Below are 26401 nucleotides of genomic sequence, written 5' to 3'. Positions count from 1 at the left end.
CAGGGCCGCGGAGGGCGCGCCAGGCAGCTCCTCCTCACAGCCCCGCCACTGCTGCTGCTGCAGCTGCTGGGCAATATTGCATTTTCCTCGCCTCTCTGCCCTCCTCCGGGCAAGCGGCGTCGTTTGGGTGGCAGCACCAGCGGCAACTCGCCTCAGATCACCTGACACGGACCCGCCGCCGCCGCTGTGGCTACCTTACCGTAAATACCCCAGCCCAGACAGCAGCAAGAAGAAGCTGGCAGCGGCGGCAGGTTAGGGGTTAGGGGGCGCAAATTACTTGCCTTGCCCCGGGTGCTGACAACCCACGCTACGCCGCTGCTACAACACAAATTAAACAACTCTGTAAATCTGTGATTTATCTCTGTATTTCTTGGGCATGATTCTACTACAACACAAGAGGCGAGACTCTGATCTCACTGTGATGGAGCGCCTCAAATCAGAGGACGGCAATGCTGCCCCTCAAGATCTGCATATTGTGGGGTGTGCATGCCATTGTCTAAACAGCTGGTACCCTGCTACCATGGAGACACTGCTTAATTTCTGAACAAGGAAGCAAAACCAGGCCATTGGACATGCCGGAGGATCTGGAACAGGGGCCAATTCAGTCCCCTCTATCTGGCCCTTGAGGCTCTCCCCCAGGCCACACCCCCTCCTAAACCACACCCCTCACCAGCTCTGCTTTGCAGCCTCCTCAAATGTCTTTGCCTGGCTGGAATCCGTCCTTGACATTGGCTGCATTCACCTGGCAGTTTGTTCCATTTTCACGATGCTAGTCACTCATTTCCACATTGCACTTGAGCTTTCACACATAGTAAAAGCCACTTCTAGAACCGTAAGTGGAATATGGCACACGTTCCGCTCTCATTTCCGTTTTATTTGCTGACTGATGGGAGCTGGAAGTCCAGCAGCAACCGAGGGCCACGAGTTCCCTGCTCCGCGGCCTGTGCTTGCAAATATGCCTTGCGTTGCTAACACATTAAATGCAACACATTTAAGTGTGTGTCTAAAAATGGGATGTGTGACATGATCCTCATTGGCAAAGGAGAGGTGGACTGCGTGCCCAGGCTCTTTGCTCTTATTATTTCTCACACCCTCAGGTCTTTGGATGGCAAACAAAATGCACAGCAGCTGGCAATGTGGGAACCAAGGTGAACTGCCAAAATTACTGCAGCAGGAGAGCAGAGCACAGTTTGCAAGGAGAAACAGGCAGGGGAGAGATGCTGCACCCTTCCCTATTGGTTCTCCCCTGCCAACTGTACCCTGGTCACTGCTGATGTCCCTAGACATTATTTGCAAGGGAGAAACAGTACTTAACACTGGAGAAACAGTACTTAACTCACCCCAGTAATAATGATAATAATTTTATTATTTATACCCTGCCCATCTGACCGGGTTACCCCAGACACACTTCCAGCACATAATAAAACGTCAAACATTAAAAACTTCACGATACAGGGCTGCCATCAGATGTCTTGTAAAGTTGAGTAGTTCTTTATCTCCTTGACATTTGATGGTAGGGCATTCCAAAGGAAGGGCGTCACTACCGAAAAGGTCCTCTGCTGGGTTCCCTGTAACTTCACTTCTTACAGTGAGGGAACTGCCAGAAGGTCCTCAGAGTAGGACCTCGGTGTTCAGGCTGAATGATGGGTGTACAGGCGCTCTTTCAGGTATACTGGGCCAAGTCCATTTAGGGCTTTAAAGGTCAGCATTAACAGTTTTGACTTGTGCTAAGAAAAGTACTGGGAGCCAGCGTAGATGCTTTAGGGCTGGTGCTATATGGTCTCAGCGGCCACTTCCAGTCACCAGTCTAGCTGCCACATTCTGCAGTAGTTGTAGTTTCTGAGTCACCTTCAAAGGTAGCCCCATGTAGAGCACATTGCCGTAATCCAAGTGGGAGATAACCAGAGCATGTGCCACTCTGGCAAGACAGTGTGCAGGCAGGTAGGATCTCAGCCGGCATACCAGATGGAGCTGATAGACAGCTGTCCTGGACACAGAATTGACCTGTGCTTCACACCTTTGGGGACCAGAGAGCCCCTACACCCAACCACACACCCCTGTTCCCCCAAAACAGTACTTCTGTCTTGTCAGGATGTAATCTCAATCCAGTAACCGCCATCCATCCTCCAACTGCCTCCGGACACTCACACAAAATTTGCTTGCACAAAATTCACGTGCTGGTTAGAATATGTCTTCACTGAACGTTTGTTATGATTGGTTTGCAGTCCTGACTTACCTGCAGGTTGTTTACATCTCTTCCTGTTAATCATTTCTTCATTCTACACTTTGTGCAGTGCTGGAGAAATGCATTGGAAAATGAATCTGAAAGAAGTCCCCCTTTTAACGACGACAGCAAAAGTGGATTTGTTGTGACGGAACAACAGAGCAGCTTTAATCCACTTTGAAGGTGGAAACCTAAAGTTCTTGTGTTGCTCTCCTGCAAAATACTAAGTCAGGGAGCATCCTTATACAAACTGTATTATGCTGTGGCAATAATGAATGAAGCTTATTTTATGTCTTAAGTGCATGTAAAGATTTCCTACACTTAGAATCATAGAATCATAGAATAGAATCATAGAATCATAGAATCATAGAGTTGGAAGAGACCACAAGGGCCATCGAGTCCAACCCCCTGCCAAGCAGGAAACACCATCAGAGCACTCCTGACATATGGTTATCAAGCCTCTGCTTAAAGACCTCCAAAGAAGGAGACTCCACCACACTCCTTGGCAGCAAATTCCACTGTCAAACAACTCTTACTGTCAGGAAGTTCTTCCTAATGTTTAGGTGGAATCTTCTTTCTTGTAGTTTGGATCCATTGCTCCGTGTCCGCTTCTCTGGAGCAGCAGAAAACAACCTTTCTCCCTCCTTTCTCCTTTGGCTTCAAGGTCTAGTTCCTTCACCCTTTTGATGACCCTTCATAGCCTTTGCAGGTCAAGCATTGCAAACCTCACGGACTTTTCCTTTTTTTAAAAAAAAAGCCTTCTGAGCCAAAACACTTCAAAGACACAGGCAGAAATGGTGACTGAGGAGGGAAGGGGGAGGAGGAAATCCCATCTCATCTGAGAGTCCAGCCAAGCCCATGAGCAGATAAATGGCCAGTTCCTGCTAGGCTGCAATTACCAAAGGAAGTGGTTAAAGAGTCAGTTGTCTTTCTTGCTTAATTGAGCCCGAAATGATTATAGGATTTGTTGCAGGACAGATGACATTGGAGGGCATGTGTGATTTTGGGCTAAGCTGAACACAAAACGCCGATATGCCCCCTAACAGACTGAGGAGCACAACTTCTGCCTCCACTTTCAAATTAACACACTCAACGACACGTGCTTGTCAAGTGGCAAATACGACGAGACAGGATGGTGCGTTTCTCTAAGAAGGGCCTAGCGTTCAACACTCCAGAATTCCCAGCTTTTTTTAAAATAATAATAAATCTTGAAGCATAGGGGTGAGGAAACCTTAAAGGGGGGTAGGGGGCAATACAGCCTGTCAAGCTTTTCTATGTAGCCCCTGGGGCTCCCGCCAAACCAGCTCCCCAGGCTACATCCTCTACTAGCTCAGCTTGTAACTGGACAATTTAGTCTGGGGAAAATTATTTCCCAGCAGTCTCACATATGTGGTCAGAAGCAGCACAGAGAAGTGAGATTTCCCCCCAGGCGCTGGTTTGGAAAGCAAAACAGCAGTAATATTCTGAGCTTGCAAGTTTTGGTAATTCCAAGTGTATTTGGCCAGCGTAGCATAATTACTATAGGACCAATCAGCGAGTCAGTTGCTCCCAACTTCAGAAATGTACCTCTGCTGTTTTGTTTTGTTTTTTGTCTCACCAAATGGAGGGAGGGTGCCTTAAAGCAAACTACTGACCCATAGCACACCAACTGCGGGGTGTGTGTGTGTGTAACAACACGCTGTCCTACCTTGCAAGTCTGTTTGGATTCCGAGACACCGCAAGACACTTTGAACACCCTGACATGCTGCACAAAGCTAAGTGCTACTATTTTAAAATATCAATCAATCAATCAATCAATCAATCAGAGTGTTACTAATTGCCTAAGGCACCGTTAGCAGAAGTGAAATCTGTAAGGGTTTTTGAAACAAAACAAAACAGGAGCTCTTTTGTGTTTTTGAATAAAAATAGTTAAGAGCTTAGCATTCAAGTGGAGAGGGGAAAGGGAACCAACAAGAGATATTGACTGCTATCCCTTGGGTATGTTTTTCCAGATATCATCTTCCCCTGTTCCATTTCTTTTCTATAGATCTGGTTCTAGACATCCTCACCAACCTTATCTAGATTATAGGAGTTACTACTACAACATAGAAAGTCTCAAACCAAAACAGGCACTATGTGACTGCTCCGGACGACAAATACTGGTGATGGCAGAGCTCTCCAAACATTTCCTGGGGTTAAGATGTACCAAATGCTTACACTCCAAATGAGCTAATGCAAAATAATTGCAGCCCCGGGTCTAAACCCAACTGCCTGCATAAATTAGAATTCTAATTCTAATAAACATGTACCAACATGTACCAACCAGGTATGGGGGGGGGTAATATCCACCCTTATTTTAGCTACTTTTGTTATTTGCATGCTGTTTACAAGCAACTTGCCTAACAAGGACTTGAGAACAGCAGCAAAAACCAGTCTACGAACCTTGTCTTGAGTAAGGAAAGCCATTTTTAGTTCAAACACAACCATTGATCAAGTTCCCAATGAGCAAGACTTTGACCTCTAAATAAACAGAAGCCACACACCTCAACTCAATCAAATTATAAGGAGAAATAGGTACACCTGTTGAACAGCTTGTCTTTATGCCTCAAGCCTAGCCCTTTTTACCCAGCATTCCTTATCGCTGCTACCCCACCCCCCCTTTAAGCTATATAAAGGAAGAAGAAGAGTGCTTACATCTATAGCCAATGATTTGCTCCTTGCTTACTGGTTGGGAAGGGGAAGATTACTATAGGATGCTACCTTATACCAAGTCAGAATGGCGAGGTCCATTTAAATCAGCCTTTTCTATACCAAGTAGTAGCAGGATTTCAGGTGGATTCACTCCCAATCCTGGCAGGAGATCCCACAGATTGAACCCGAGACCAACTGTATGGAAAGCAGTTTCTAGACAATAGAGCCGCATTCCTTCCTTGGACTGGTAAGTCGTTACAACTGTATAGGACTCTGAAGTTGATCACAATCTAGGGATGGAGTGTTTTTGCAGTTCTGCTATGCAGAAAGCTGCTTCTTTCATAATAGCCCCAAGCTTACTTTTTTAAGTCCCTGGGGTTTCAGAGGGGTTTATTTCCAAGGAAATGTGTATAACTCCCATCCACACCAAACATTTAAAGCACTATGATGCCCACTTTTAAGCAGTCATGGCTTCCCCCAAGAATCCTAAAAAGTGTAGTTTAAGAGTGCTGAGAGTTCTTAGGAGGCCCCTATTTTCCTTCACAAGGGATGTGGGTGGCGCTGTGGGTTAAAACACAGAGCCTAGGACTTGCCGATCAAAAGGTTGGCGGTTCAAATCCCCGTGATGCGGTAAGCTCCCATTGCTTGGTCCCTGCTCCTGCCAACCTAGCAGCTTGAAAGCACGTCAAAGTGCAAGTAGATAAATAGGTACCACTCCGGTGGGAAGGTAAATGGCATTTCCATGCGCTGCTCTGGTTTGCCAGACGCGGCTTAGTCGTGTCGGCCACATGACCCAGAAGCTGTACGCTGGCTCCCTCGACCAATAAAGTGAGATGAGTGCCGCAACCCCAGAGTCGGCCACGACTGGACCTAATGGTCAGGGGTCCCTTTAACTTTACTAGAAGACGGGCTGCAGGATCCAAGGGACAAGGGCTCCACTCCACAGAAGGGTCTTACAAAGGAGAAGTTCTGTCTGAATGCATGAAGTCCCCCAAAGCGTAAAGGTGTCCTAAGGATAGAAGCAACCATACAAGGGCCCCAGACCCGTAACTCAAACCGTGAAGACAAGTCTCTTCAGTGGTGCCTGGTGCCCATTAGGACTAATAGAGTAGACAACAGGGAGCCCAACAAATATAGCCAATGACAGGCAGAGCCAACTAGTTGTATCCCCATTCTCCCTGCTGAATTCCATAGGGGCAGCACTATTTTAGACTGGGGTGGAAGCTTTTATGTAAACAAAATGAAACAAAACTACCACTCAGTGAAGGAATGAGCAAATTGCAAGGTAGTGGTTACCTCCCCATATGAATACTGACCTTAAATGCTCCTGTTCTTCCCCATGGAGTATTATGAATGACTACAGATGAGCATTAGGTGTGTTTTTTACCCCTAACCTGACTGGAGACATCTCCCTTACAAGAAAAATTGCGGAGTCTCCTATGCCCCCTTCCTTGTTGAGGTGGCTGTCAATGGCATATAAAAAAGATTTGCAGTGTGTCAGGGTTTGTGTAGTATTATCTGTCCTCCCCAAATGTTTGCTTGCTTTTATTGTAGTTTGTTTTCCCCACCCCACTCCCCCATTTAGCTAGCTCCAGTATCCGCAATGGTTAGCTTGACGTCTTCTGAAACCAATGTGCCACTCTATACAGTTGGCAAGGCGAGGAGGTTGTTACTTCTCTCCCCCCCCCCCCCACCTCAACATTTTAAATGTCTCCTTTATTGCAGAGGAGTGTGGGTGTAATCTTGACAATTCTCCCCATGAGGAAGGGAAAGGGTAGTATTTCTCTCCCACTTTCAGACACCTCTGTTATAGCAAAAAATTGCAATGGGTAGCTTGGTGTGGGTATCATCACCTCCATAGGATTTATTTCTTTTTGCAAAGAATTTATTCTTCTAAATACCAGTTATCACCAATATTGTAGGCTGGGGGGGTTGCTTTTACTCTCTTCTCCCCCTGCTCGCTTTTGTATTTTCTCAAATTGCAGCTAAATAAAAGAGGCAGGATTCTTCTCATTCTGCAATTCTGTAAGATCTACTTGGCTCCCGCAGCAATAAAACTGGTAGCACATTTGCAAAGCTAAGCAGTGTCAGTTATGGTTTCAAATTGGATGGGGAACGAGTTGAGATTCCTGCATTACAGAGGGTTGGACTTGATGACCCCTGGGAACCCTTCCAGCTCTACAATTCTGATTCCACTGACAGTGGTGTCCTCAGGGCAGGATACGGTGGGCCAGAAATCCAAGCTGTCCCCGCCCCTCACAGCAGAGTAAGTAGGAGGGCCTCTCAATGGCCACACACCTATTGATGCAAATGAAAAGTCCAGGGTCCGCCTCCCCTGTAAAGACCCTCACAAGTGCAAAAGTCTAAAATGACATAACTGTCCTCTGAGTTCAGTGGGATTAAGACTCTCCGGTTAAGTGATGGCAGCCTGGGATGAAGGAAATGATTGCCATGAGGAAGCTACAGAGATTGCAAAGGGGGTTCAACGTGTGTGCGTGTGTAGCTTGACACTTTCCTTAATTCTTTCCCCTCTCCTAACGTGTTTTTTTTTGGGGGGGGGTTCAATTTCCAGGAATTGCACGATTTTGCTTGCCTTCCCCTTTTGGATACAGAAACGATTGCAACCAGGGAGAATGCAGAAATGCTAAATGCAAGAGGCGTGTGTGCGCGCGCTTGCCCTCCCCTCTTTTTCACCCTCTTTCCCCAACATGGGGACACACACACACACACACACACACACACACCAATTACCATTTATCTTTTACCTCCCCCCCCCCGTCCGCCTTTTGACGCGGATCCTCTTAACCTTTCCTCCCCTCCCCTCCTTGGGGAGTTGGTAAGGTCAGCGAGAGAGCGAGAGCCCGGGAGGTTTGTTGGAGGGGAGTTGGATGGGGGGGGGCGGCGGCGGCGGGTTGGAGAGAGAGGGAGTGCGTGCGTGCGAGTGGGAAGCGAGCGCGCGCGTGAGAGACACACACAGAGAGAGCGAGCGAGCGAGGAGAGAGAAGCCGCCGGCTCGGGGCCTGCGCCGGGGAATGACGCGCAGCTGGCAGCCCTGCTCATGCGCGGCCGGCCGGGCGGTGCTTAAAGCCTGAGCCTGCTCGGGAGGTGGGGTGGGGTGGGTGGGGGGAGAAGAAGAGGAGGAAAAAAAAAAAAAGAGGAGCGAGAGGGAGAATGAGAATGGGGCGGAATGCGAGCAGGAGAAGCTTGAGGGAGAGCAGCAGCAGCAGCAGCCGGCGCCGCGGCGCAGCAGCCTGAGAGAGAAAGAGAAGCGGGCGCGCGAGGGAAGGAGGAGGAGGAGGCGGAGAGGCAGGCGCAGCTTCTCCGGGTGACAAGGCAGGCAGGCAGGGCGGCTGCTGCTGCTGGTGGCGGCGGCGGCGGAGGAGGGAGAGGGAGGAGGAGGAGGGTGGCCGGCTTAGGGAGGCGGGCAAGGCGGAGAGGTTCGCCGGCCGCGGGTGGGAAAGTTGGGGAAGGAGGGGAGCAGCCGGGCCCGGCTGCAGGAGGAGGAGGAGGAGGAGGGGGCGGCGAGCTGAAGGGGGGCGGCGGCGGCGGCGGGAGGATCAGCAGCAGCAGCAGCAGCCGCCGAAGAGGAGGAGGAGGCGGAGGAGGCTGCGCCAGGGAATTTCTCTTCGCCTTCCTCGCAACAAAGTTGCGGCGCGCGCGTGAGCGCGGGATCCGGAACCCTCTTGTTGCCATTTTTCGTCTCTCGGCAGGATTCGAACCCGGGGCGGGGCGCTGCTTGCCCCGGGGCGGGAGGGAGTTAAAAAAAAAAAGAGGGGGGAGGAGAAGGGGGGAGGGTTCGTCGCGGAGGAGCAGCCGCCGCCGCCGCCACTACCACCACCACCGCTGCTTCTGTTTCTTCACATCGGCTCTGCTGGTGTCCTGGATTTATTATTTTCCTGGATTCGACCTCCTGGATTTGTCTCTTGTGTTTCAGTTTTTTGGGGGGTGATTTTTTTAAAAATAATTTTTAATTTTTTTTTGGACGGGGTGTGTGTGAGTGTGGGGGTAAGCTTGGCTCGTTTCTCTCTCCCACCAGATCCGAACTGGAGATCAATTGCACTGTTTGGCTGCGTGGCTTGCCTCTCTTTAATTTTTAATTTTATTTTTGCAAGGGAGGGGGAAAAGATTTGTCAAGGTCACTTCGTCTGGATTTACATTTTTCTTTTCTTCTGGATCTCTTTTAATTCCCCCCACCCACCCCCTTCTTCCTTCTCTGCCCTCCATCGGATCACCCTTTCCTTTCCACCGAGGTCTGCTGGATTACATTTCTCTCTTCTATTCCCCCCCCCGCCCCACCTCCCGCCCCCTTCCTTTGGATTTTATAAGCCTGAAGGAGAAGAGAAAAAAAAAGAGAGAGAGAGACAGGCTGGATTATATTAGGGTGGTATTTTAGAGAGAAAAGACCCACCACACTTCGATCTGAAATAAATTTTTGAGGTGGTTTTTGTGTGTGTTTGTTTTTGCTTCTTTGAAATGGATGGGAAAATCAGACAGAGCAGGAAATCTCGGTCCCAAAGGGACCGCGTGAGGCGAAGGGATCCAAATGGCAGGGACCGCCCGAATCAGAGCCCTTCCTCGGCATCCGAGAGAGAACACAGCCCGGGCAAGGAGAATACCAGCCAAAATTGCCCAAATCCTAAGAGCCAGGCTTCTGCAGCCAGGAACGCCAGACCTCCGAGGCGGAGGAGGCGAGAATCCAGCTCTCAGGAAGAGGATTTAATTGATGGATTTGCGATCGCCAGCTTCAGCACGATGGAAGCCTTGGAGGTAAGGATCAGAACGGGTTGCTCTCTTTTCATGGGCTTATGTTATAGGGATTTGGGGGTGGGGAGGGGGGGAGAGAGAGAGCGAGGGAAGAGCTTGGGGTGTATCTGTTGGGTTTGGCTGGATCCAGCCATCCACCTCCCCTTTTTTTTGCTTCCTTGTCAATATCAATTAACTTCTGGCACATGAGCGATGAGTATTCAAGCCTGGAGGAATAAAAGGCAAGAGGCATTGTTGGGTCTGGAAGCCTGTGCCTTGTTTGGGGTGTGCAGATGTGGTCCTACGGTGCAGAGCCTCTGGCTGTATCCTGGGTGTACTTGTTGGGGCGGCTTCCCCTGAGTTGATGTGTAGGCCGAGGCATGTGGTCTCGTGCTTTACTTTCCATTTGAGCCTATAAACCAAGTTGAGTTTGCTCAGAGCTGGTTTTCAATGTTTGTTTGGAATTCTAATTGGCTGGCGAGTCTGTTGGGAGAAGTACAAAAAGTTCTTCTCGCTTTGTTTGGGTGGTCCTCTCCCTTTGGCATGTTGGAGGCAGGGTGTCACCAGGCGTGTTTCGGATTACTTTAAATGTGTGTGCACTGCTGCCCAAGTAATTTTCTTTTTTGGAAATTGAAATCTCCCATCTTTTTGGTTTGCTCTTGTCATTTCCCCCAGATGTGTCTCTGGAGAATGTAAGAACCGAATGGTTAATGTTTTTGATTTTGTGTGGATGGGGAACAGTGGTGGAAGGGGAGATGTTCTACGAGACAATATAGATTGGTTTCTGGTTTCAAAAAAAATGTTTTAAAGACTTGCAGATATCAAATAGATTTCTAATCGCTGGTGAACTATATTTTCTTGGTGTTAATCAGTTGGCAAAAAAAGTAATTGCATGTCTGACTTATTGTGAAAAACGTTTGCTGTGCCAGTACTGCTTGTTTTGTCTGAATGAAGTTAAAGAGAGCAGAGAAAATTTAAATGTGTTCAACGAGACTGTGACAAGCTAGGGGATTTTGGGTGTTTCTTGGTGTTTTTGTGTGTCCTCTTGATATGATGGGAAAGTCAGAGGCGATAAGAGACTTTCTGGTAAGTGTGTTGTTACCCTGTTAAAGTTAGTCATTTTGTCCACTCTTAATATGCTTTTCTAAAAAATTAAAAGTTGGCTGGTATGTTTACTCACATTGGGTACCTGACTAATTCACAGGAGTGAAGAGTTGGTTTGGAAGTCGGCAGGTTTACTGTTCATCAGTGAATATAACATGTTGGCTCCAAACTTTTTCAGCGATGCACTGTGAATATGTGTGGGAGTCCATGGGTTGCATCTTCCATCAGAGTCTTCTGGCTACTGTCTCTCGTCCTCTGGACCACGAGTTTCATTTATTGTAGCAAGTTTTACTCGTGAGGTGTCTCAAAGAAAATGCATATCCTAACTGCTATGGCTTCAATTTTTTTGTTTTTAAATCCTTGGCTTTTTTGTTTGTTTGAAATCTGAAATTATTGGAGATTTAATGGAGGCAGGAAAAGGCTATACAGTATTGTGAAGTTCATGCATGAGATTATCTGGCAAAAGATTATTCTTTGAAGAAGCAAGTTTCATTGTACATCATGTGGTCAAGACCTGGAGCCAAGACTTTTTTTGGAGAGCGATTCAGTTGCCTTTCCTTGTTAGTGGTGGCCCCAGACCTCATACCTACCTTTGTCACATTTGCTTCCATTTGCTATACCTGTTTTCTGCTAATGTCTCTCACTTTTTCCTGGGCATTGACATGAAACTTGTCAGGCTCTGAAGTTCAAAGCCTGCTGAGCCAATGAGCCTTCAGAATTGTCGTTGACGAATAGACAAATCTGTTACTTCTTTGGAGGATGAAGTATGTCTTGATGGTTGCTTCACTAAAACCTTCTCCCCCCCCCCCCGCATGTTACAGTGATGGTCAATATGCCTCTGCTTGCTGCAGAGGAGAAACATACAAATGCAGAAGGAAGCCATGGAAAATAGTTTCCATCTGTCAATCATGAATAGCTGGAATACTGGTGGCCTTGCTTGTGGGGGTGGGGGACACAAAACCAGCTGGGGGAAAGATTCCCGCTAATGATTCTCTGTGAAGTACAAGGAGAAAAGCCATAAAACAGGCTTCCAAAACTGCTTCTCCATATGGTCATCTGTAGATGCTAGGTAGCTCTTCCAGGTGATTGGATATGGAAGCTCTGGTGGTGGTTGAAAACTGAGAGAGTTGGTTTTTTCTTTCAAAGTGGCTAATGCTTGTAGATGAACTAGTACCATTTAGGCCTTTCTAGCAAGACTGTCATAAGGTAGTGACCTAGATAAAACACCCCACTGTAAAGACAAGCAACTTCATGATTCCTTTTTAGCTAGTGTGATGGAGGGGCTTTGGATTGGGTAGGACAAATTTTGGTGTCTGCACAAGCCACCTTGTCTCTTGGGTGTTTAATCTTTGAATCCTTTCAGTCCATGCCTGTTCTCTCTGCTCCTTCATCAGCCTTCCTTTAACCTGGAGCAAGAGTGAACATCTTCATTTTGGTTGAAGTCTTATTTCATTTTAGACATTCCTTCCCTGGTGGACTGTATCGAGGGCTACTAATTGGTGTCTCATCTGGACCAGATCTGTTCAGTTTAAAGCAAGGCTGCCACACTTTCAGACTTGTCCTGGGAGCAAAGTAATGTATGGGGAGGTTCTGTAGCACCACACAAAGTATGCTAACTATTCATCCTGTGACTTTTGTCTAGAGAGTGATGCTCTTGCAATTGGCAAGTAAGAAAAAAAAAGTTCCTGCCAACACAGAATCATTTTGCCCAATGACATAATCCCTTGGTGGCAGTTTCTCTATGTCAGGGGTCAGCAACCTTCTTCAGCGTGGGCCGGTCCGCTGTCCCTCAGACCATGTGGTGGGCTGGACTATAGTTTGGGGGGGGGGAATGAACGAATTCCTATGCCCCACAAATAACCAAGAGATGCATTTTAAATAAAAGGACACATTCTATTCATGTGAAAACACGCTGATTCCTGGTCCATCCACAGGCCAGATTGAGAAGGCGATTGGGCCGGATCCAGCCCACGGGCCTTAGGTTGCCTACCCCTGCTCTATGTAGATGCTGCTTCTGTTTAGTGTTTCAACGTTAGGATAGTTATTATTCCCATTTTAAAGATGAAAGCATCGACTCTTACAGAGCAGTTTGCAGAAAGATGTCCCGCTGAGTTCAAAGGTCGAAGTTGTGTTAGTGATTCAGCTAATGTTATTGTGTGCTAGCACACCTAGTCTGCTTCACTTGCATGCAGACACACACCTCTGGTGTGGTTATGGGTTCCAACTGGGGCTGGGTGGATGTAGGTTCCAATCTCCCCATGGCCATTTGTTTATGTATTTAACTCACTCACTTCCTGCCATGGAATTCAAGTTGATATATGTCAGTGTTGCCAGATAGGTGCCCTTCCAAGCGCAGCCCAGACCTAGACCTCATTCTGTTCCCTGGAGCCACAGGGTGACCTTGGATCCAGTCACTTTTTCTCAGCCTACCCTACCTTGCAAGGTTGTGAAGATAAAATGGGGCATGGCCTTGTGTGGTTCCCTGACATCTTTGGCAGAATAGTGGGATAAAAATGCAAGCAGTATAACCTCTTTGCCTTAAAGTCTGCCTCACAGTGTATGAACCAACCCAGGCACCTCCTTTGTGTGTTCTCTCCAAAAGGAGCTGCGGAGGGTGTCAACCCAGTCAGTTGGGCAGGATACAAATAATAAAGTTGTTGTTGTTATTAACACGAGAGTGGGCTTCTTCAGTGGTGGCTCCCCATTTGCAATCTCCATCTCTGGTTAAGGGTCAGGCTAGGAACATTCCCATGTTCCCTGGCTCATTGGTTTTTAATTAGGAGGGGATCTCAATATGTCGGCAGCCCTTAATTGTGCTCAACCTTTGAGTTGTATGGGCTCTTGTCCCTTTTAGTTTTTTAGTTCTTGTTTGCTGCTTTTTTAAAAAAAAAATCTGATTTTAATGCCAAGTAGTCTTAGGCACGCTTGAATGCAAAAACGTGACTGATGGATATCAGTAAGAATAATAAATAAGCATTATTTGCTAGCTATGATAAGCGTGGACACATTTCCCTGCACCGTGGCAGAGTGGTTCATGGGTTGTGCAGAAACTGGGAAATTTGTGTGGGCAAGTAGCCTGGTGCGGAAGTGACCCTCTTAATCCACACGACAATGGCTTTGTGAGCACTGTGAGCTTGCAGCTCACCTCTATCAACATTCAAGAGAGCACCTTCACTTGCAGCATCTTGGGTTTTTAATTGGCTGATCAGAATAAATAGGATAAGCAGAATTCGCTTGTTTCCTTTCATGTGTTGAGCGGGGGAAGAGTGTCTGCCGTACTCAAGGTGCTTTCAGAAGCCAAAGTGGCAATCTGTGTTTGTGTAAGATGTGCGTAGGTTTTCTTCGTCTTTTTAAATTCCAGTAACAAAGCAAAGCAAAAATCACCAGGGACACACCAGTGGGTTTTTCCTTACCAAGGAGCGCTGGTGCTTCTGAGTGGGGGAATTGCCAGACAGGCTTCTGATGTTAACATTAGTAAAGGGGATTACCAAGACCAAAATCTCTTAAGCTAACATATGCCCAATTTACGTCATAGTCCACAATTTTGTTTCTTAAAAAAAAGAGAGACTTGGTGGGGCTCATATTGACAATGTAGAGATGTTTTCCTGCTATCCCTCTTAGCAAAAAAAGTTAGCCACGTTTCTCAGCAATAAGCAAGCCTTGTTCCACCTTAGAGACTAGTAAATTTATTGCATTCGCATTATGGGGCTGCCGTCCATTTTATATAGGATGCATGATTTATTTTGTTGTGCAGGTCAAAAGCAAATACGTACGTACACAAAAGTTTAGACTCCAAAGAAGGTGAGAAATGGACCAATGTGTTTGTGTGGGGGGAGGTCCCCATTCCAGTCCTTGGCATCTCCAGCTAAAGTGTCTCCAATCTGCTGGTGATTGAAAAGGCCTCTCACTCCCTGCCTGGGACCCATGGAGAGCTGCTGCTGGCCAGAGTAGACAACACTAGCCTAAGTGGATAAAGACCCTCCTTTGGTATAATAAGGCAACTTCCTAAACTCTTGATAATGAATACTTGTAGACAGAGCAGAAAAGCTGAAGTCTCCAGCGCTCCTTTTTAAGTGGGTCTTCCCCATGTTCATGAGTTCGTGTCATAATTTTCTTTGGCAGCTGAGCTTGAATGGCTGTGCACATGGCAGTCTTTCGTGCTGTGTTCTATTCTTGTTTCTGTGCACCACTTTTTTAAAGTTTGCTTCTAAGAATCAGCGATTAGGAAAACAGAGGAGCTGTATGGCTTGGGTTTCCCCTCTATAAGTTCTAAATTGCTCTGTATGTGTGTGTTGAGATGGATATTTGTGGTGTTGTAAGGATGGAAGGTACGTTCTATTTTATCTCAAGTACAGTATTGGGAATTTCCCTTGTCTCTGCAAAGTTACCACAGTAACCTTTAATGTTCTTGAAAGTACAGTGTTGTGTGCATTCCTTTTCACACAGCTATTCACCCTAGCAGATTTGAGAAATCCAGAGTCTTATAATTTTCTCAGGCTTCCTTGGGTGTAGGCTTCCTTGGGAGTTTACAGTATTTATCTTTCCCTCCCGGTGCTTTCAACCAACAGAGGTGACTAGACAATTAGGAACCAGAATCAAAGTGTAATCTTAAGTCTTGGTTCACTACATTGCGACACAGTTCATCCCACTCAAAGACTGCAGTCTTAAAACCTTTAATTTGTGTAAGGTCCTGGCAGTTTGGCGGTGCATGTGTGAATGCTTAGACAACTGCTCAGCATACAAGTAATTGGGGAGAGGGGGCCATTCTAGAGACATGGACATGCATATCACATACATACCTGCAAAGAAGGAGTTTTGAGTGAATGGAGTTTCATGCAGCTAACTTTAACTGGCTTCTGCACACCTGTGTGTGCCTACCTGACATTCATCAGTGATCATCTCTTCTAAAGATGGGAATGGCAAGACCTGAACTTGTTCATTCTAAATATATGTTCCTCACACCATGAAAGTAATTATCCTCCCAAATAACAGTGATCATGTCAGAGCTGGTTGGACAAAATGCAGTTTTATAGTGTTTGGTGCCTTGGGAAAAAGCTATCCTCTGGGATTTCCACTTTGCAGGGAAGATTCCAGGCACTGGGACTAAGAAACTTGTCAAAAACCAAGAGAGAGAGCTTGCTTGCAGAGTCTGTGGGAAAGGAATTAAATTACAGAGGGGAAACTTGCAGGAAAGAACAGTTAAGGCAGTGGGAGGAGTGAACACTGAGGATTTGCTCCAGGGACTTGCTTTTAAATGAAGAAGTAGCCTCCTGGGTTATGTGTAAACTTGCGTAGCCATTTTGAATTGCTGCATTTGAATGACTAGCAATAGGGTTGTGTGCACCTTAACTAGATCGTATGCCAGTTTGCCTTGGGGGCAACATCCTCAACATCTGTATCAGAGATTACCAAGTGAGTGTTGGTATGTAAAATTTAAGAGCTACAAAAAAACACACGATTCAGGCAGTACATTTTTGGTACTGCTTTTGGTGATAAGACTTCCTCTAGCTTTACAGCAGAATCCGTCAGGCTACATGGCCTAAGCTTAGCAGGAATACAAAGTTTTCCGCCACGCCAACAAGGCGGACCTCTTTCTGAATTATTGCAACCGGCCTCACAGCCATTCTCATAACTTAGACTAGGTGCAATCATGGCAGTTCTGCCTCTCCCCTCCAAAAGTGTAAAAATAGCACTAAAAAAAAGGAAGCTTGTCAGAATAATTAATTGGATGTTGGAAGGGAAAGCAGTAAGAGAGCTGTGGAACTGGTATAGCTTTGTACGGTGGTCTCTTGCAGTCAACTCAGCACATTTTAACAAAGCTCCGGATTGTTTTTGTTACAATTAAGTCGGGGAGAGGGTTTGTGCGTGTGCGTGCCTTGTGATTTGACCACAGGCCTTTGTGCAAACAGCTTTTCTCCTTCTGACCAAGTGTTTCCTGTCTCCTCTGCTTGAGGTGATCAGGTTGTCTGTGGGATCCGCGCAGTGGTGTCTTCGTACAGCCAGGGTGTTTGGCAGAAATGACCACCACATAAATTAAAAATAAAAATGGAACAGGTCACCAGGGTGCCTGCAATGCTGTAGCCTATGATTTGAGGCAGGGCCAGCTAGCTGTCTCAAGCAGCAGTGGTTTCCGGTGAGAGACCACAAGAGTCCTGGGAGATGTTGCCAGTGCTGCTTCGCCATTCAGCCCAGGTAAGGGAGACTTTGGTAGCAGGGCAGGGCGGCCGTTTCTCATTTAGTCTCGGGTGGCAAAACGAGACCCACCGCCCCTGATTTGGGGAAGCTGTGTGTCAGAGCGGAGGAGAGCCCCAAGAGTCAGAAATACTGTACTTTTCTCTCCCAGCTTGTAGCTAAGGTTCCAAGATACAGACTTGGGAAATAGAATAGGAAAGAAAAATAGCCATGGAAGAAGCATTGTCCATTGGAGATGGTCAAAGGCCTGGAAACGATGCCTTATGAGGAACGGCTAAGGGAGCTGGGCATGTTTAGCCTGGAGAAGAGGAGGTTAAGGGGTGATATGATAGCCATGTTCAAATATATAAAAGGATGTCACAAAGAGGAGGGAGAAAGGTTGTTTTCTGCTGCTCCAGAGAAGTGGACACGGAGCAATGGATCCAAACTACAAGAAAGAAGATTCCACCTAAACATTAGGAAGAACTTCCTGACAGTAAGAGCTGTTTGACAGTGGAATTTGCTGCCAAGGAGTGTGGTGGAGTCTCCTTCTTTGGAGGTTTTTAAGCAGAGGCTTGACAACCATATGACAGGAGTGCTCTGATGGTGTTTCCTGCTTGGCAGGGGGTTGGACTCGATGGCCCTTGTGGTCTCTTCCAACTCTATGATTCTATGGAGATAGGTGTAGAATAGTGGTGCCCCCCATTCCCAGCTTTATCTTCTCAAAAACCCCGCAAAATTTAGCAGAGAGAAGGAGCAAGCATCATGAAGGTTACATCATCACAGAGCTTTTCAGTCTTCATTCAATGCTTTAATCCAGGGTTGGCTAACCCATGAGCCATATCTCCTTGCAAGAAATTTAGTTTGAGCCACAAGACACCCTAATATTTGTGTTTGTGTGTGTGACACTGAACTGTCACCCCCAGGAGTTGAACTTGAGTCAATGCAGCCCTCAGTCCAGAAGAGATTAGCTACCTCAGCTCTGATGCCACTCACTGCTACTGAATTCGATTTGGAGGGAAGTCTTACAATCGTAATGAACATTTTCAAGGTGAATTTGCTGCTCCTTCAGTAGCACATGCTGTTGCTGGCTAAAAAGGTGTTTGTTGAGCCTCAGTAAAGTGCCTAAATTACAAACGGGATGCCTATTTTATTTTCATAACCTCTGTGAGTCACTGGGCAGGCACACTCCATGACTGGAAGATGCACGGAATGAACATTAACTCGCTCAGAGATGCAGTGGGTGCCCTTCTCGTTGCATGGGGATGCTGGTTTCAATATGGCATTTATTCATGGCTTGTGGCCTGCTAGCAGTTGTCTCATGGTACACAACCTGGTTGCTATGACTAGCACCTTTATCCACATTGTGGCTTCCCCCAGAGATTTATGGGAGCTGTAGTTTGTTAAGGGTGCTCAGAGTTGTTGGAAGACCCCTATTCCTCCCAGAAAACTTTCTGAGTTCTATGGTATTGAGAATACTTTGATAGACAGTCCCTCTCTCTGCCCAGGGACATCTGGGAGTTTTAGCTGTTTGTGAGGGGAACTGGTGTCTTCTGACAGCTCTGAGCTCCTTCAGCAGACTACAGTTCCCATAATTTTGCAGAGAAGGCCACATTTGCTTAAAGTGGTACAATATTGCTGTGAATGCAAAGTGCAGATGGGGCCTGAGGGTGCTTGGGATGCAATTCAGCGCTAGTGCTAAGTATCCCGCTACTTAATCTAGAGCCTGTCCTGTTTCTTTATGGCAGCCGGGAAAGATCAGGACAGGAAAACATGCAGTGAACCTGCATGAGCCCAATTCTAAGGCCCTTTTGTTTATTTCTTCAACTTAGACTTTGATTATCTTGTGCTTCACTTCCCAAAGAGAAGCTTGTTGGGAAGAAAAAATAATAGAAACGTGCTCTTGAAGAGCAGAATTTCACCCTGTTTTAATGGCAAACCCATTGGGTAGGGCAGCATAGGCCTGTAGGTTTTTAAAAACGTGTATCCTACACTCAAGGTGACCTCCAAAGCAGCATGTGCTTTCCTTGTTCTCTTGGAATGTTTGCAGAACCCGTGATCTGTTGAAGCTGCCTCATTCCAAGTCCATCTAGCTCAGTATTGACTAAATTTGACTGGCAGTGGCTGCTGTAATCCAGCATCATCTGGAGGGCAGTTGGTTGGCCAGTCCTGCCATCTGTGCCCTTCCCAGCGCTCTCTGCTGACGCCAGGAATTGCCCCTGGTATTTTCTGCATGCAAAACACATGTTCTACTCCTTGGGGCCACTGGTAACATGGCAACCTGGGAAGCTTTGTGTCACTGGGTTTCAGTTTTCACGGAAATATTTCTGTGCACGTTTCATGCATTCTTCTGTGGCTCTGCTCCTATCTGCTAAGCCAGCTGATCTAGTATTGACACCCACAATACACTCACCACTCCAGCGCTGCAGCCATTGAGTTAACTCTGTCCCTCATGATTGCTGCTGTTTGCTGTTTCCTGTCAGCCTGACCGCAGACCTTTGCAGCAAGCAGCTTCTAAAGGTGGCACAGTGTTCTAAATTAGCCAGGCGCCAATCGCATTTTGCACCTGGCTACCCACTACTTGCAACCAAGTGAAGATGCCTGGGTGCCAGGGAGGTGCCGGACATCTCTACCATCTGGAGGTGCATGCCTGGGAATTATTGGATCTGGACTGTTTTTGCACACGAACAACCCATCCTGTAGAATTCTATCCGTTGTATTTTACCTGCACAATCAGCAGGAGCAGTGAACAACCTTATAGTTAATTGTTGTAGCTTGCCTTCATTTACCCTGCCTCACTGCCCTCTTCACAGTTGTGAAGAATATTCTTGCATTATGGACGGTCCATGTCACCATTAAGAAAAAGAGGTCGGAATAGGCCAATATAAATGTGGACTGTCCCTGGATCAAGTGACTTTTCTACTTTAAGTTCTCAAAGCTCTTAACCTAGCTCAAGGTTGTCATCTGAGCTAGCCAGATGTTTAACTGAGAATCAGTCACAGCCAGTCCATCCATTTGGAAACTCAGATCTTAGAGCAGTCTTGCCCCAAAATGGCAACTACATATTCTGTTTTGGTGACTGTAAGCTTGATTTAAGGAGGCATTTTGGCGCACCAAAGGTGGGCAACCCCTTGCTAATGCAAGGCTTCAGCTTAGTGGTAGAATATCTGGTTCACATGCTTGACAGTGCAAGATTCGATCCTTGCCTTCTCCAGCTAGGGCTGGGGAAAAGACTGCATTGCCTGAAACCCTAGAGAGTCTCTTGTTAGTCAGGGTAGGTGGGACCCCATGACAACTTCCTGAGGTGACTCTGGCAAGACTAGCTGCTGGACCACTGCAAGTCCCAGTGGTGGAAAATGGGCTTAGTACAAATCTAATTATGCAGGGAGTTAGTAATGAGTAAGGATCAAGGCCGGCTGCCCGTATTGGGAATCTATATCTCATCAGCAAGACCTCCTCTTATGGCCTGAACACAGCAAATATCAATGGACATTGTTACATGAGAGTGAGCCATTGAACAGGAGTCTTTTTTTTTTAACGTCGTAATGAAGTGTAACTCTTCCATAGCGAAGAGCCTCTGTGTTACACAGATAGTGCTAGTTGCAGGGCACTGTCAAGATGTATGTTAATTGCTACTTACCCTATAGCTAGAAGGGGAGGTTGCCCAGTGATGTGAGCACTGCCTTTATTCCATTCCTTGAAACATGCGCATCACCCTGGAAAACTCCTGATGCTGTCACACATTGCTTTCTAGCTTCCTATCATGGCAAGCAAGAAGCATTGTTGGAGTCCAGTGACACATTCCAGCCATGCAAAAACAGTTGTGGGGGTGTTGCAAAGAAAGTCCAGTAAGAGTCCACATAGCCAAAAATAGCCTAGAGGGACACATTTGGCCCCAGAGATTGATGTTTCCTATCACAGCTCTGAAGTCCCCATCTAAAGAGAGTCAGCTTCTAGTACCCTGTCACACTCATAACACGATCAAGGAATGGAGCCCACGTTGGGGCTATGCAGGTGACGAGGGCAAGGCTTTTTAAATGGGGAGCCGTGAGGTCCTAGTGAGGTTTACATAATAATAATAATAATTAATAATTATACCCCGCCCTCCCCAGCCAAGGCCGGGCTCAGAGCGGCTTAGAAGCAATAATAAAAACAGGTTGAATGATTACAACTTAAAAACAAAAGAGGTGCACCTCTTCCCTTCATGATTAAGAACTTGAACATGGCCTTGTGGGCACTGTTGAACGTGCAGGGGAACGTTGCCCCATCTTACCAGCGACACTCAGTGGCTTGGTCCTTACTGACAGGTAATCCGTAGGTGCTATGTGTTCAATGAAAAGGGTACAAGAGCCCTGGAGGATCTGATGGAAGTCTTCTCTAGTCGAGCATCCTGTCTCCCATGGTGGCCAATCAGATGCCTATGGGAAGTCTGTAGGCAGGGCACAACGGCAATAAGTCTTGTGTTGTTCCCTAGCAACTAATTTTCAAAAGTCTCTGATATTGGAGGTAGGGTACAGTTGTCATGACCTGTAGTGACGGATAGCTTTGTCATTCCCCATGAATTCCTCTAATCTCAGTAAGGACAACTAGAATGGTGACCCTCACATCTTGTGGCTCCAGATTCCATAATTTGGTAACGGTGTGCTTTGTCTGCAAGAATACATAAATGTGTGCATCCTGTTCTTCAGAATGACGGGCTTTTTTGCTAGTTAATTTTTATAAGCCCTCCTTGTTTGTTCTACTGACTAGCTGCTGAAAACTTGATGAGTCTTCCTGGTGTACTACTAAAGAGATATAATTGCGATAATGGCCCCTGCTGAATACTGCAGTATATTGTGGCTTGTTCAGAGAAGCCTACGAAAAAAAAGGATAAAGTTGGCTCAGTTTTAAATTCAGTCACTTTAACTATTCATAATTAGGATGGTGAAGAATCTGCTTCTGAGTTTCGCTTAGTATTCTTGGCTGTGCTTGCCCAGTTGTGTGCACACTTGAGAGAGAGACAATTCCATTGGCAGCTGGACTGGGAGCAAGTAACAATTGCTTCCTAGTGAGAGACTTGCCAAGTCTTCTTTGGAGGTTGCACCTCCAATATGTAGATTCATGGGGTAGTGTGGAGAACATAGCATAGGAACATAGCAAGCTGCCATAATTTGGAGAACATAGCATAGGAACATAGCGAGCTGACATTGGTCTATCTAGCTCAGTATTGTCCACCTTGACTGGCAGTGTGGTTCGCCTGTTCTCCTCTTCTTTTTTCAGTGTACCAGTGTTTAGGCCAGTGTTTGGTTCTCCAGCTATTTTTGAACTACAATTCCCACCATCCATGACCACTGGTCCTGCTAGCTAAGGGAGTTGTAGTCCAGAAGCAACTGGAGACCCAACTTTGGGAAACACTGGTTTAGGCTGTCTGGGACTGCTTCATGACTTTATAAGAGATAAAAATGTGGCTTTCAGGACTTTCTGGTTTAGGCAAAAGGAGAGTAAGAGGTGATGTGAGACAGGTTCCTAAAATTATACATGGCATGGAGAAAGGTGTATGGAAGTTTTTCTCACTCCCAACATGAGAACTTGGCAGACATCCAATGAATCTGCAGGCTGGAAGATTTGGGGCAGATAAAAGAAAGGACTTCTTTGCACAGTGCATAGTTAAATTTATGTAACTTGCTCGCACAGAAAGCAGCTTTGGCCACCAACTTGGATGGCTCCAAAAGAGGATCAGACCATTTCATGGAGGAGAATCCTGTCCGTGGCTGTGAGCCAATGGTTCCTGCAGGGATCTGGTTGTCTGGCGCTGCACTGCGTAGGCCATTTGCCTGATCCAACATGCTGCTCTTAATGTTCTTAGATCTTACGCATTTTATGTATTGTCCTATGCACTACATTTAAGTGACAAGTCACAACATCCTGTAAGCGGCGTTCAAAATTCACCAGGTGCCAGACACATTTTACAGATGGGTATCAGCTAATTGCAACCAAGTGAAGATGCCCAGGTGCCAGGATGGTGCCTGATGTCACTACCATCTGGAGGTGCATGCTTAGGGATCCTAGGATGTTGACTGTTTTCACACACTAACAACACATCCTGTAGAATTCTGTCTGTTATATTTTATCTGCACAAGCAAAATGAATTTCAGGAACCAAAAAGTCGTATTGAAAAATAAGAGCCGTGTGGTCCCCAAATGGCAACCAGGTATTCTGTTTTGGCGATTGTAACCCTGGTTTAAGGAGCCATTTGGCACCTAGCTTATATATCTGAGTTTCTAACACTGCCTGTAAGTGTATGTTGGTTACAGTATTGTATAGTTCTGGTTTTTTTAAGCGCTAAAGTAGCAGGTGCTGGGAAAAGATTTTGGAGCACTTTTGTGATGCCCCCAAACTACTATCAGTTGCTAACAATTCACTCTAATCTCCTGTGTTCCTTCATTAACAAACCTGTCCAAGGCAGCCTTCCCTTCTGTCATTCCCTGAAGGGAACCTCTTTTGAGTACTGGCCCTCAGCTGCAAGCAAGCATGATTGCATGCGTCTCTTGAATTCCTGCTGTCAGTCCACCCTGTTCCCATTTTGTACTGTGTCCCAATTGTAATAGTGCCAGACTTGGGCACAAATCTTAAGTCACTATAAATTACATTTGAATGCCAATGGCAAAAAAAAGCCCCATTGCTGTTTCTCAGTTGTCGATTATTCTTTACCATGATCTTTAAGCAGCGTGCTTCCCTGTTTAATCTTCCAAAGGGTCCTGTTCATTATTTGCTACATTGCTTGTGCTGTATAAATGTGTTGGTATATGTTTGTACATTGCTGGTGAGCAATGAAGTCTTATTTTAAAAATTCTTTAACGCCATAGGTACAGCCCATGCCTCAGTGTTCTGTGGTCAGTAACACCTGTTCCCCCTTGTAATTGCATGTTAATGTTCCTAGTTTATCATAGTCTAATGTATAAATGAGTTTTTTTATCTAGGTGAAATGGTTATTGTAGTGGAACTGTTTTCTTTCTTTTTCTTTTAGTAGCAGAACATGAGAACATTTTTAGCAGTGCCTCCTTGCACAGAATGAGCCAGAACACTGGTTGACTGGGAACAGTCTATCTCTTGGGAGAACACCAGATCATTGTCTTAAACACACACACACAAAAAAAAAAAATATTCAGTGAGCAGACTTGCAATCCACACTTACAGTTCATTTTCTCTCTGTCTCTCTGGCAAAGTTATTCTAGGCTATTGTTAAAATCAGACTTCTCTCCTGGATGTTTATAAAAGATCTAGATGCTATTTTTGCAACTGTGACCCAGCTTGCATGTAATGCTAAGCCATGGTTTCTCAAGCAAGTGTTTGGAGAGAAGGTCGTGGCCATTGTACTTGTTCCCTTGTCCTGCTGCTGTCCACTCTACCCCAGGGCTAAACTGTGGTTTGGCTTGTGTTGCTTCAAACTCTGACTCATGGTTTGCCTTGGTCCAGACAAACTATGACCTGTGAATCAAAGTGTGTTTTTGGCTCACCAGTCTCTATTTATAGCAGGGATGAGAAATCTGTGGCTTTGCCAGTTTTGTTGGACTCCAGTTCCAATCAACTATAACCAGCATGGCCACTGGGCAGGGATGATTGGAATAGCACAACACTACATTTTAAAGCTTCAAAACACAAGCTCAGCATCACTCCTTTTTTGGGGGGGGGGTTGTGTTTGAGGAGAGGAAGGAAACATGCACATTGCAGTGCACTTAGGCAGAGCTTTTTGAACAGTGTGGTTTACCAGGACTTGGTTTGAGACAATCAAATGGAAATGGGCTTGGCTAGAGTAAAAGTTGCATTGGTGAGGTTGCAACTTTAGAACAGGGCTCAGCAAACTTTTTCAGCAGGGGTCCGGTCCACTGTCCCTCAGACCTTGTGAGGGGCCGGATGATTTTTTGAAGGGGAAAAAATGAACGAATTCCTATGCCCCACAAATAACCCAGAAATGCATTTTAAGTAAAAGCACATATTCTACTCATGTAAAAACACGCTGATTCCCCGACTGTCCATGGGCCAGATTTAGAAGGCGATTGGGCTGGATCCGGCCCCCGGGCCTTAGTTTGCCTACCCATGTGTTATGGTGGGGATCACAATGATTTCCAAAGATGCTGGCTGCGAAACAGGAATTTACGCCACTGTAAAATGCAGCTCGGGAATCTGCTTTACATGCAGAATGTCTCAGTTCAATTTCCAGCAACCGAAGGTGGAGCTAGGAGAGATTCCCTGCCTGAAATCCTGGAGAGCTGTGGCAAGATGAGGTAGATGGACCAATGGTCTGACTCGGAGTAAGCCAGCTTGTTATATTCCTGCATGTAATGGTAGGAAGTTCCAAAAGGTAGCTACCATCACACTAATGGTCCGCTTCTGACATTGTGCACATTGGTCTTTATTGGAAGTTGGCCCCTGCATGTTACCCTCCTGCAGAACAGTGATTGGCTGGGTATATAAAGGATGAGACTATTTTTTCAGGAATATTCCCACTTTGCACTGTGTGTGTATCTATGTATATATGCATGCATGCATGGGAACAGAGTATTGCAGCCCTGCTTGCACAATAACTGCACATTTGAGTTGTGAACATTGATGCCATTGGGCTCATGCCCAGTGTTCTGTCCCAAAGCTGGAAGTCTCAAGAGCTTTACTTTGCTTTAAAAAAATGTAGACAGCCCAGTGCTATCCTTATGCCTATAATCTAATGTCGGCTTCTGAAAATGGAATTGTTATGGCCACTTCTACTGGGCCCTTTCTGATATGGAGACACGGTGGTCTCCCTTCTCCTGATTTGTTAGATAGAGGGCAAAGAAGTTCCATTCTCACCCAGCTATTTGTTAAAGCTTGAGTAGTTCTATCTTTGCCCTCCCCCCCCCCCTTCTTATAAAAATGATGAGCTAAAATAAGACCCTTTACTTTCTTCAGCTGTTGGTGCCTTTGAAGGCAGACAGCTAAGCCTTGGCTAATGTGGTGTCTTTGACTTGGGAATCGACTGTGGCTTTAGTCTGGATGCCTAATAGGGGAAGGCGAACGCCCTTTAAATAGCCAGCCCCTCCCCAGCCTTGTCCAAAGCACATGCCCACCACCGCGGTAATTGAAGGGGAAGATTGAAAGATGCTACAGAGTCAAAGAGATGGCTTATGGAATCAGTCAGACTTGGTATGAAATAATTATGGTGTTTTGACAGCCTGTTAATAACTCACAGCCATTGGAAGAAATATAATTGCAGCGTTGTGAGTTTCCTGGCGTTTTCTGTCAGATTTGTAAAATTAAATAAAGGCTGTTGAAATCCATTAAAAATAGTTGGGACATTGTGTCTTGGAGATGATGGGCCACTTAATTTTTTCCCCTTTTTAACCTTCCCATTCCGATTCAGGTTCACGGCATTTCATTCTGGGGCTGTTTTGAACATTTGTTAAAAGCCGTTGGGTCTTTCAGTTCAATCTTTGGAAATCTGTAGCTTCCAGGGGGGGTTGCCTGGAGGTGGCCGAG

The 26401-nt window shown here is 46.1% G+C and overlaps 1 protein-coding gene across 7 annotated transcripts in view; it reads left to right on the top strand.

The window, feature by feature from the left end:
* The first annotated feature begins 8388 nt into the window (after positions 1-8388).
* The window catches only part of FBRSL1 (fibrosin like 1), a 793883-nt gene continuing 775870 nt past the window's right edge, over positions 8389-26401 (top strand). For 3 of the 7 annotated variants that reach the window (XM_083716907.1, XM_083716910.1, XM_083716914.1), the window contains exon 1: positions 8389-9661. In XM_083716907.1, coding sequence (XP_083573033.1) covers positions 9368-9661 — 294 coding nt within the window. In that variant the 5' untranslated portion in view covers positions 8389-9367. The remainder of the gene's footprint in view (positions 9662-26401) is intronic. The other 4 variants (XM_083716911.1, XM_083716905.1, XM_083716906.1 and 1 more) reach the window with 3 other exon arrangements.

Source organism: Podarcis gaigeae (assembly GCF_964106915.1).
Source record: "Podarcis gaigeae genome assembly, chromosome: 16".
NCBI classification, from domain to species: Eukaryota; Metazoa; Chordata; class Lepidosauria; order Squamata; family Lacertidae; genus Podarcis; species Podarcis gaigeae.
The sequence above is the reverse complement of the archived record's forward strand: the minus strand, read 5'-3'. Positions and strand labels throughout refer to the sequence as shown.